The sequence below is a fragment of the Garra rufa genome, chromosome 12 (genome assembly GCF_049309525.1).
Source record: "Garra rufa chromosome 12, GarRuf1.0, whole genome shotgun sequence".
Classification (NCBI taxonomy): domain Eukaryota; kingdom Metazoa; phylum Chordata; class Actinopteri; order Cypriniformes; family Cyprinidae; genus Garra; species Garra rufa.
Genome location: NC_133372.1, coordinates 20,531,859 through 20,544,919, shown reverse-complemented (window position 1 = coordinate 20,544,919; position 13,061 = coordinate 20,531,859). Strand labels below are relative to the sequence as shown.

General features: G+C 35.5%; 1 protein-coding gene across 1 annotated transcript in view; it reads right to left on the bottom strand.

Annotated features, from left to right (window-relative positions):
- usp43a (ubiquitin specific peptidase 43a) overlaps positions 1-13,061 on the bottom strand; it is an 81,035-nt gene that overhangs the window by 55,620 nt on the left and 12,354 nt on the right. The window contains exon 2 of the mRNA XM_073852530.1: positions 11,557-11,706. Within this exon, the coding sequence (XP_073708631.1) occupies positions 11,557-11,706 (150 nt within the window). The remainder of the gene's footprint in view (positions 1-11,556; positions 11,707-13,061) is intronic.

Below are 13,061 nucleotides of genomic sequence, written 5' to 3'. Positions count from 1 at the left end.
GTTCTTTGCTGAAGCGGCTCACGCTCTGCTGTCATGGAGTATGAGAGATTAAGCCCTAGACCAATGTTTAATGCCAGGATTGTTACCATATATTTGTATTGATTTATATCCAGCTGTTCATATTCTTAGCCAGCAAGTTGCAGGTGTAAAGACATGAGAAAGCAAACTGTGTTCATTCAGCCGACAAAATCAGTCACAGCGCGCCATAGTTTTACATTACACATCTTTCCTACATCGTTCATAAAGACTTGACCCTGTGCTGGAAAATTGAGTATTGTGCATTTAAGCAAACTATTTGTATTTCTGTAGCTCTAATTAAGTCTGTATGCTTAATACAGAGCTATAATTTATGTTTTAGCCTTTTCTTCAGGCCGTTAAAGCATGGTGAGTTTGCATCTTGTTACGCGCTTTATTTCACAATGCCATTTTCCTGTTCCTATTTGATTTTAATAACTGATCAACAAAAATATCTATTAAAAATGAAGATAAAAATAATACAAAACGAAATTCGTTAAAGAAGGGATTTTCCACAAATAAAAACGTACGAAGTTGTCAAAAATTGTGTCTGACCCTCTCCAATTCTCCTGGCGTATTGCCGTCCAATTCATACCACGTCCTTTATGACATTTACAAATTACACAAACTTCTTTCGTAATTAACATATTAAACTGAAACAAAACAAAACAAAAACAAATAATATTTTAACAAATGTAAAACAGAAAAGAAATTGTTTCTGAATATAGATCGCACTTTCTCTTTCCGTTTCATGCTTAAACTAACCTTTGCCGCTTTTTTGATCATTCTTGAAGTAAACATTTGCCCGTTTGGTGATTAAATAAACTGTTTTAGATCTATGCTTGAACTAAACAACGCGTCCTGTGTGTGTGATACCTGCAAGTTGTCCGCGCAACACAGCGCTGCACTTTTGTTCGGTTTCATTAAAGGGTGGGTGAAAAATAGATTCTCCGACGCAATCCTCTCTTCAATGAGCGTGTGTTTTTCCCGCATATGGCACGCGTGCGCGCCAGAAACGCGGCTGGCTTCATTGCACAGAATTTCCACAGTGAGCTAAGTGTGTATTGTTTGACAGTGTGAGCTATCAATCGCAGTTTTTGACTTTACATGTGCCTTCATTTCTGCCGTTTATAATGCAGTACTTAGATGCACTGACAGACTTTCAATTGCTCTTTGTGTTTGTCCGTCCTAAAAAGCTTGATTGCAGATGCAGTTAAATGCACTTGGATTTTCAAATACTTTTATACGAAACTGATGTACACACAGTCAGTTATGTTTTCAGAGCAGGACAAAACATCTGATACATCGAAATAGATCTGTGCATTCGTTTGAATGCAGCCTGTTAAAGCCGCCTCTGTCTGATCTCATCAGTAATAATCAAACGAAAAAGAAAAAAACTATTTCTGTAAACTTGCCGACACTTAAAGAACACTAATTTTAAATAAGTAATTATTTTAAAAAGCAGCCTGCTTATATAATAAAAAAATGTTAAAATTTAAAGATTCCCACCCCTTTACAATGAGCCCATTTGTAACATCAACTAAGATTGATGAAAGCTGTAGAATAGAAGTGTTGTTCCTTGTTAGAGTGTTAATTTCAACATTTACTGATATATTGTTAAATTTCGAAGTTCATTTTGTTAACATTAATGAACTATGAAATAACTTTAATGATCAATTTATAATTACTATTAATATTTTTATTCATTTACAAAGTATGGTTTAGTATTCATTTTTTTAAATAGTAGAGCACTATTTTAGTTGGCCTTCAATATCCATTTTCAAAAACTATCGGTTAATTAATCGGTATCGGCCAGCGTGGTCCAACCTAGCTATCGGTATCGGTAAAAACCAATATCGGTCGACCTCTACTGTTAAGGGTGATTTCGGATGACAGCACTGCTCAGTGCATTTGTTAGCTGCTACAAGCTGTTGAAACTAAAAATAACTTCCGTTTCTAATTTTTTTGTATAAAAGTCTTTACTGCTGACTCTTAAAACAGTCTCTTGTCGCAATCTAACAATGTAACGGCGGAACAATGTAACTAAAATCACTATGACAAACACGCACCGTTTCTTAATACTAAACACTTTTAAATACTACTATTATTTATATAAAATATTATTTAATAAACAACGACAGACATTATAAAAGTTGCTAGGCAATTTAGTCAAAATTACACAGGCAACACTGAATTTATTTTTGCCAAAACGATTTGCTCTGGAACCGATAATAGATTAATAGAATGCCCGTTAGATTTGCCCAAAACAAATCATATCTCATGTTTAACCACTACAGAGACATCAGAGCCACTGGTAAATTCTAGAAGATCTTCAAAGTGACGTTATCTTTATTAACAAACTGTATATTTGAACTATACTGCCCTCCAAAGGCAAAGTGCAGTAACTACGTGAACACTGAAACTGAGAAAAATGCCTTTAAAGTTTTTACAACAGCTAGTCAAACATGTTGACACTCTCGTTTCTCTGAACGTTTCTCTGAAACGGGACCAAAATTAAACCAGGAGACTTTGCCACGAGACAAAACAGTTGTCACAAAGTCCATTTTAAGCCTTAACTCAATTTTGACCAAATGTGTAGTTACTGCGCTTTGCCTTTGGAGGGCAGTATAAGCAAGTACATTTTACCTGAAAACCTCTTAAAACTACATTCCCGTGACACAAAAACAGTAATATTTAAAAAATGATACTGGATTTGGGTGTCCGCCATGACACTCGCTGTAAGAAGTACCGCAAGCAGAACAATACGATTACAAACTGTGAAGCAGCTCTTGGAGCTCTGATATGCTCTAATATCACACTCCTATCAGCCAATCACATTCGAGGACCAGAAAGAACTGTTGTATAAAGCTAAATGATTTCCTGTTATTTTGTCACAGTATAAAAGAGATTTGGCACAACAGAATCATGGAGATGACACATGTGAGGCCTTCAAGACACTTTATCTTCAAAACAACAACAACAACAACAACATAAAGCTCATCCAATGGGTAGGCCCTTTCCATTTTCTAACTTAGAATCTTATTATTTGTTCATTCTTCTTTACTCTAAGTCTTCAGCGCCACTACGAATCTGAAGGAAAGTCACGGCAGCTGGGATGAGATTAGGACAGCAGTCTCGCCAGAGTCTCTTCACTTCAAGTGAACAGTCTTGGCTTTACATTCAGAGTCTTGCAGTTTAGACATGCCGCCATTGGGAGAAGCCATCTGATCGACATGGAAAATTACCAACCATAGATTTTTAATGAGGCACTTGAGGACAGCCTAATCTGAAACCAATGATTCCATAATACATCAATAATAGCCCTGGCAAAAGTGGCACATCCTTCAAAAAATGCTGAATCATTTAGTGATGTGCCTTTATCTGGAAACACGCCAATACCAAAAGTAATAATTAACTAAATCAAATTCATCACACACCAAAAATAAATTTTTAATTAACAATTCATTAAAATTACAAATGCATGGGTTTCAACGTCGACATCTTTCACACAAGCAAACATGCTTCTGTGTAGCATTTCATCTACAGTGTATATGGTGAGGGAGGGCGAACTTTCTAAATGGTAGATACTGTTTGCACCAAGTATAAATAGACACGGTCAAAATATAGTTATGTAAGAAATATTATACAAGAAATATTCTTGTATAGAGTTATACAATACATAGGGTGACCATACGTCCTCTTTTACCCGGACATGTCCTCCTTTTCGGCTATAAAATTATGTCCGGGGGGATTTTGTAAAATATCATAAAATGTCCGGGTTTTTTACCTCATTTCACTGACCGTCATTAATTCAACACTTTAAACACAGCCACTGCCCACCGGCATTATTCTGAGGTACCTGTCTGATGACGTGAAAGACCCAGTTGTCAAAACAAAACAAACGAGGAGCTGCTCTGCAAGAGCTGTGTGTCACTAACATGCCGAAACGCAAATGTAGTTTCACAAGACGAATTGCAAAGAGAAGAAAAGAAAAAAACTAAGAGAGATGATATTTTTTACAAGGCAATAAGGTTTTGATATAAGATTCAGTTCAAACAGAAAGAGAATTTAAGTAAATGTGTGATTCCTAAAAGCGCTTTGTCATTATTGAGCACTTGGGTACTTTTGCTGAATAACGAACCGGTGGGGGGGGGGGGGGGGGGGGGGTCCTCTTTTTGGATTCTCAGAATATGGTCACCCTAACAATACATATCTGTTATATAGAAACAAAATATGTGTTAGATATATTGAACTAAATAATAAACCACACTTTTTTCATTTACAGTCCATACGCTACTATGTAAGCCCCATCCACATCCAATTCTACTCAAATACAACATAAAAAAGCTAATTTTGTTTAATCAGTTAACCATTGCTACAGATACAGATACACAAAGTGGCTCTGTCTCAATGTGATGGTATCAAGACGTATTTTCATTTTATCGTTTCATTCTAACTTTACGAAAAAGTGTAGGAACAATTGAAACCACATTTATGCAAAACACTGCATACTTTGGGTGGCCTTATAACCTTGTTAAGCTTAAATTTTATGGATAGACTGATAACTCATCTTTAATATATTTCATCATATTCAGTGATGTGTTATAACTCAGTATAACAAACAAGCATATGTACAGCTGGCTGATGAGAAGTCTGTAATCTGGGTCTCTATAAAAGGAATTTATATTTGAACTGGTTTTGAGGATGGCACACTTGGCATTGCTCAGAGATTTTGCTGTGTGCTCTCAGGCAGGCAATAATGCATCTTTAGAGTGTCATGTTTGTTGAGAGTGATGAAAGGATGCAAAGGCCTATTCTCGGTTCAAATACATTAACATTCGAGGTTCAGAATAAGGAACTTTTTTGTGAGAAGTTTTCCTGTGGGTCTAATAACAAAATAACCCACACAATTATTATTGAATAAAATACCAGTAAATTAATCTGCTTGAACAGAACGTCCTTGGATCAATATAAGCACCACTTCCATCAAAGCAAAGAGATCTCACAGTGACTAATAAACGCATCTAGATTCAGTGCATAAGTGTACCTGTGGGATATTTGTGACAACAGCCAAAGAAACTAAAGTACAGCTTGGTTCGTCAAGTGCAAAACTTACCACTTCAGAAATTATTCACCCCCTCAGAAAGAGCTCAGAGGAGAAGAGTGCCAATTTCACCCCTTTTATTGTTCCATACTTCGAAAGTCACTTAAACGGATTAGGGTAAATTACTGATGAACAGCTGGGCTTTGAGGCAGTGGAGGCATCAGTATATACAAGAAATATTTCCTTTAGGGAAGGTTCCATTTTGTTGGTTAAAAATTAAAGTGGGAGCACAAATGTGATTCTGACTTGTACAGAGACTATACATCTATACACATTTCACATTTATCATGCAAATTAATACACATCCATGTAGGCCCAGTATAGCAGGCTATGGCCAAGACAGACTGAGTGAGTTGTAATCTCTGAGAAAACTCTCAATCCTTTCAGGTTAACTACTGAAGTGAACACTTTCATGCCAAATCATTCTGACCTTCTTTGACAAACAGCCCAGGAAAAAAAAATATTTGACCTGCCTCTCTTCTTTCTCTTGCTCTCTCTCTGTAAAAACATTTTAATCCCAATATTCTGTCATGAAAATCTAGATCTCATAGTGAAAAAATTTTTTTTACATGGCACAGCTGATTGTTTTTTTTTTTTTCACATCAGAAGTCAATGAACTTGCTGCTTAACATTCATATACTCGCTATTGCTTGCTGTAGCAGTTTGCAGTGTGCTTTTAAAAACCCTCCACCTTTCCCAGCTCCACCTGTATAGATCTGCTATGGGGTGATTTCATGTATGTTATATATAAGGGGGTTGTTTCATATTATATGTGCAGCAGCAGTATTTCTTACATGCTCAAATCAGCATGTCTGTGGATGTACTGTACTGGCAGTAACAAGTCTTGGTAAATGCTCTGCTGTAGCAGCAGCAGCATGCTAAGCTCTCAGAGTTGTCATGACTAGGGATGCACCGAATGTTCGGCAACCGAAATTATTATAGTAATTATTATAAGTGAAAAGGCCGAATAAATTATACCGAACAATGATGTGGCACAATCAAATAGAGGCTAATGCAGCAAACAAGTTGGCAGTGTGGAAGCATTTAAAACTGTCAGAGAAAGGCGCAAAAATCATTACAAGCACCAACAGCGAGAGACTGTTTAGAACCGAAGAAGGGGGTCTTAAAAATGGCCAAAGAATATTATTTTACTAGCTTATTAGTTTTAAGTTAAATTGTGCTTTGTTGGTAGGCTATAATGTCTACTAGGATGTTAAAAATGTTCAGCGTTAAGTAAATATTTTCAAATTGTTGTTTTTTGATAACACTTTATTTTACAGTTTCTTAACTAGTTGCTTATTAGCATGCATATTACTAGAATATTAGCCATTTAGTACTAATTAAGCACATATTAATGCCTTATTCTACATGACCTTATTCTACATCCCTAATCCTACCTAATACCTAAACTTAACAACTACCTTATCTATTATTATCTATTAATAAGCAGCAAATTAGGAATTTATTGAGGGAAAAGTCATAGTTAATAAGTGTTCCCCATTCTAAAGTGTTACCTGTTTTTTTTTTTTTTTTTTTTTTTTTTTTTTTTTTTTTAAAGCAAGACAAAACTGTAAAAAGCACATTTTGGCTATTTAATTTATGGAATGGTGGAAAAAAATGGCCCAGTGTTTAATCTTGTTCTTGTTCGGCTTTGGCCAATAATTTTAATTTCGGTGCATCCCTATAGTCATGACAGAACTATAATTAAAACATTTGACACGTTTACATTGTAAATATCAGTGTTGTAGTACTCCAGAATAGACTCTGTCTTGGCCTTGTTATTTTGCACTGGGTCTTGACCCGGATTCAACCCTCCTCTTGTAAAAAAAAAAAAGAAAAGTTAATTTAATTAAACTGAATGTACATTTGTAATGTACTTCAAATCTTAAAAGTATATTAAAAAAATCTGTACCTCCAGATAATGTGATATTAATTAAAATAAAGGTTAAAGGAACACTCCACTTTTTTTGGAAATAGGCTCATTCTCCAACTCCCCCCGAGTTAATAAGTTTAGTTTTACCATTTTGAAATCCATTCAGATGTTCTCCTGTTCTGGCGATATCACTTTTAGCATAGCTTAGCATAGATCATTGAATCCTATTAGACCAATAGCATCACGCTCAAAAATGGCCAAGGAGTTTCAATATTTGTCCTATTTAAAACTTGACTCTTCTGTAGTTATATTGTGTACTAAGATCGCCGGAAAATGTAAAGCTGTGATTTTCTAGGCTGATAAGATTAGGAACTACACTCCCATTCCGATGTAATAGTCAAGGAAGTTTGCTGCCATAATATGGCCGAAGCAGGCGGAGTAATATCACGCAGCACCTGAAATTAGTTCCCAGCTAGGTTAGCATTTGCACATGTGCTGTGTGGTATTACTGCGTCTGCTACGGCCATATTACGGCAGCAAACTTCCTTGACTATTACGCCGGAATGGGAGTGTAGTTCCTAATCTTATCAGCCTAGAAAATCTCAGCTTTACATTTTCCGCGGGTATTAGTACACGATATAACTACAGAAGAGTCAAGTTTTAAATAGGACAAATATCGAAACTCGTTGGTCATTTTTGAACGCGATGCTATTGGTCTCATAGGATTCAATGATCTATGCTAAGCTATGCTAAAAATGATATCGCCAGAACAGGAGAACGGCTGAATGGATTTAAAAATGGTAAAACTCAACTTATTAACTTGGGGGGAGTGACTATGTTTCTTAGCACACATAAGTACACAAAAATTGTAATTCATATTAATACCAAATTTAAAGTTTTAACGCACATATTAATGCACATGTAAAGTACTTAATTATAATTTGAATTGTAAATAAAAATGATCCTCGTCTACACTACACAACCGAAAAGCATGTCACATGACCATTCGGGCTGCATACATCATCAAGGATGTCTTTTTTAAGAGTAATAGAGACTGTTATTCCTTGGGGTGTAGAAATACTGTAATTTCTTCATTTTTTTACTTTTTTACTTTTTTCAAATGAGCCTCCAAAATGAGCATGATGTTATTGTTTACATGGTCATCAATGATACGCAAAGCGAATGTGTGGGCAGCCATGCCATTGTTTTCAAAAGGAGTGGTGTAAACAACAGGCGTAACCGTACCAAAAGTTACACATTTTTAAACAAAAATGCACTAATGCACACTCTTAAAAATAAAGGTGCTTCACGAGGTGCTATATAGTGCCCTTTAGAAGCTACAGAAGATACTAAATGGTTCCATAAAGAACCTTTAACATCTGAAGAACCTTTCTGTTTCACAAAAGGTTCTTTGTGGCAAATAAGGTTCTTCAGATTATAAAAAGGTAAGAAAGAAATGGTTCTTTAAAGAACCTTTGACTGAATGGTTCTTTGTGAAACCAAAAATGGTTCTTCTATGGCATCACTTGAAGAACCTTTTGAAGCACCGTTATTTTTAAGAGTGTAAACAGGGCCTTAGTATTCAATATTCTTTGAAGTGTACTATTTCCAAACAAATACTCTGCTAAAAAATTATTTTAAATTGTTTTGTTTTTTCTGACAAGGGTCTTCTGGTCTCGCTCTTGAATTTGACCCAACCTACTCTGACTCAAATGAGTTTGTCTCGAAATAAGTCACTGTTCTACTGTGTTCTTAGCCGCTACAGATCTATGAAAAGTAACATGTTTTTTAAATGGGTCTAAGATCATCAGGGCCTTCCCACAATCTTTCATCCCTTGACAGATGTAACTTTTTAGACACCAAGGTGACTAATTAGGAAGTGTTGTGAAACACAAGACATTTTTTTACCTTACTTTTTTTTTTTTTACAAAAAGTGTCTCTTGACTAACTTTAATACAATGATATTGATCTTGAAACACTTAATGGGCTTACTTTTTACATTACTGTGATTTGTCTACATATTTCTGTCCGAAGGCTTCATATAACATACAAAGGTTCTGTTTAAAATAATTTTTTAGTATTGTTTTCCCTGTTATGTTTTTACCTGGAGGATTCAGCAGACTTTTTTCTTTGGAAACTAAATGGCAGAGAACCAACCAATTGACAAATTGTTAAAAAAAAAAAAAAACACTCTGTAATTTAGCTTTATATTTGCTTGATTACAGAAAGTTCCAAATTCCGACATGTATTCTAAAACAAAATGTTTATATTTATAGGTTTATTTATCTAATATTCAGATTTTATTGCAGCTTTATTGTCAAATTAATAAAAAAGAAAAAAAAAAAACATTAAATATGTTCAAAAATAATCAGGATTGCAGTTGCCATGATTAACTACCCACAGAAAATTTGACTTACAGCATTCTTTTAATGTCTGCTTCTGCTCAGATGAAAAGTTTGCACATTTTTGCACTACCGTAGCCAACCACAGGCAAGTTCATTGTGTGCATAAACACACAATCAGAGTCATATTAATCAGTAAATTTGCTTATAGGCCTATCAGTAATAACAAACTTCATGTTGCACTGCTCACTTGCAATACACCCATGAGCAAACCGCACAGCAAAACTATAAAAATTCCCATTATAATCAACAATCGTAGACACAGTTTAAAGCTTTTTTGCTTTTTGTTCATGAGAGTCAAGAACTCAAATGTCAAATTATAAGCAATAACAGGGTCTGAAAGTGTCTGGCTGTCATTCAGCAGTTAATAACCGTGTCTCTGTTTGGATGAGATCAGAGTGTGATGTGAGGGGCCAGAGATACGGACCCATTCTGTGATAAGTCTAAAAATGGCTCTTGATGGAGCTGCCACATTACCATGCAGGCTTGGCGTCTTCATTCGCTGCCACTACAGCAGACAAAGGCTGAAGTGTGTTCCCTGCCAAAACACAGACTTCAGCTGACCTGCTGCTGTCTGACACCCTGTGCAATCCACTGCGTTCTAACAACCTCCAAACTCTGAGAAGGTGATTATGCGATTATCAAACCTGCACCTTCTTTTAAACACCCCAGTGAATTTTTATTAAGCACATTCCATGCTCTTAAATTCCTCATTGATTTCTAAAGTGGATAAACACTTACAATAAGGTCTCAGTGAGATATACAGAACGTTACAACACATTCACAACACCCCCACACCAATCCACCCACTCATTTTTCCCTCCTACACCCTTGCTCTAGCACAAAAGTTAACAAATGAAACTGGAAAACTACTCAGCCAATGTATCATACACAGGGGGGAGTCGTGTCTTAGGCTGCAACTTCCTTCTCATTAGCTTAATGGAGTTTGAGGCCTCAGACTCAGTAGAAACAGCATGTAAAGCGACATACGAGAGACGACTGGTAGTTTGGATGTAATTGCATGACTAGTTCTTCTTCCATTAATAAGACACTACATGTATGTGGGCTGCATCATGTGCAATACACTGTGTACAGTAACATGAAGGGAGAACCTGGAAATGCATCCTTTTAATTCACAAAAAAGTAGCCCAGTATTTTTACCTTTTGAGACTGCCTGCACTTTTATAGACTTTTAACAGTATTTGTGATTTTCGAAATGGGGGAAAGCATGATGTGCAAAAAAAGGCATTTGAAAACATTATTTTTGTAGGTCTGTTAGGTAACACTAGTAGTGCAGAAACTGAATACTACAGCTTCAGAGGGATAGTTCACCCAAAAATAAAAATTCTGTCATTAATTACTCACCCTCATGTCATTCCAAACCGTAAGACCTTTGTTCATCTTCGGAACACATATTAAGATATTTAATGATGAAATCCGAGAGCTTTCTGACCCTGCATAGTCAACAACACAACTACCAACGTTCAAGGCCCAGAAAGTTGTCCATGCGACATCAGTGGTTCAACCATAATGTTATGAAGCTATGAGAATACTTTTTGTGTGCAAAGAAAACAAGAATATTGACTTTATTCAACAATTTCTTCTCTTCCATGTCAGTCAGAACGTCCATCTCTCATTGTTGATTGTCTGTACAAGGCTGAGCATGAAATAGAGAGTCATTCCCTCTCTCACTAGGAAGACTATTTTACATCTTCTTCTGATTGTAAACAAAACACAGCACACCTGGGTGACTATTTTAGTTTTCTTTGTGCACAAAAACTATTCTTGTAGCTTCATAACATTATGGTTAAACCACTGATCTCACATGGTCTATTTTAACAATGTCCTTACTAACTTTCCGAACCTTAAATGTGTCACTTGCGTCACTGTCTATGCCGGGAAAGCTTTTGGATTTCTTTAAGAATTATTCACTCAAGAATTTAGGTCATCCAGATACTTTTCACCTACTATTTATAATTACTATGAATTCAGACATACTACTTTTTTGCCATACTTTTTTTCACATACTATATTTAATGTCTGTTGGACTGTTCAGACAGAAAATCCCACTGTTTATAGGTGTTTTGGTCACTGCATTGTCCCACCAATTGATTTAAAAAAAAAAAAAAGAAGAGCATTTAGAAAGACAGAGGGTATATTACCTTGCTGGAAGATTTGGTTTTGCTGCTGTGGTTGTTGTTGGTGGAGAGGCTGGCATCCTCGTGTACACGGTCCAGAAGCCACAGCAGGAACTCCAAAGCATCGTGTTGAGCATTCCCCTTGAACTGAGAGCCATACTTGGACACAACACTCTAGGGAAAGAGCAGGAGATTGTGTCAGATAAATGTTGATATGGATGCAGTTTTAAAACAAATCGATCAGTCATACAAATATTGTTTTTTTTTTCCCTCACATCACCAGGTACTTTGGCCGAATTACAGCTGTTCTGATATACAGTCATAACACACTCTTGGAACACTACTCAACCAACAGGATTCAAGGACCAGAGCTAAAAGCCAATTCACACCAAGAACAATAGCTATACTCAGAAAATAATAGTTGAATTTATAAAAATGACCCTGTTCACAAGTTAACATACACTTGATTCTTAATACTGTGTTGTTACCTGAATGATCCATAGCTGTTTTTTAAGTAATAGTTGTTCATGAATCCCTTGTTTGTTCTGAACAGTTAAACTGTCCACTGTTCTTCAGAAAAATTCTTCAGCTCCCACAAATTCTTTGATTTTTTCAGCATTTTTGTGTATTTGAACCCTTTCCAACAATGACTATATGATTTTGAGATTCATCTTTTCACAATGAGGACAAGTGAAATACTCAAATGCAAATATTACAGACGGTTCAAACTCTCACTGATGCTCCACAAGGAAAAACAATTCATTAAGAGCCAAGGGTGTTTCAACAGAATTATTTTTATTATTTTGCCTAAATATCATATTTTTGTCATTTAGTACTGCCCTTTAGAAGCTACAGAAGATACTTACATGTTTCCCAGAAGACAAAATAAGTTAAATTTAATCTTTAAATTCAAAATGTTTTCACTCCCTGCATCAGTGAGCATTTGAATCTTCTGTAATAGTTTCATATGAGTACCTCAGTTGTCCTCCGTGTGAAAAGATGGATCTCAAAATCATACAATCATTGTTGGAAAGGGTTTAAATACACAAAAATGTTGAAAAACCAAAGAATTTGTGGGACCTAAAGGATTTTTCTGAAGAACAGCAGGCAGTTTAACTGTTCAGGACAAACAAAGGAACTACTGAACAACTATCACTAAACAAAAAATAAATAAATAAATAAATAAATAAATAAATAAATAAATAAATAAATAAATAAATACAGATCATTTAGGTAACAACACAGTAGTATGTAAACTTTTAAATGGGTCATTTTTATAAATTCAGCTATTATTTTTTTCTTGTGGACTATATCTTTTATGTGAAATATCTTATTCAGGTCAGTACTAAATAAAAAATAACATGCATTTTGTATAATCTCTCTTATTTTCAGATTCTGCAAGGTGTATGTAAACTTTTGACCTCAACTGTAACTATACATTTTCTAATAATTGTTCAAACTCCATGAAAATAAGAAGCTATCACCACAACTATAACGATAACAACACAACTGGGAACGTTATTGTGAGA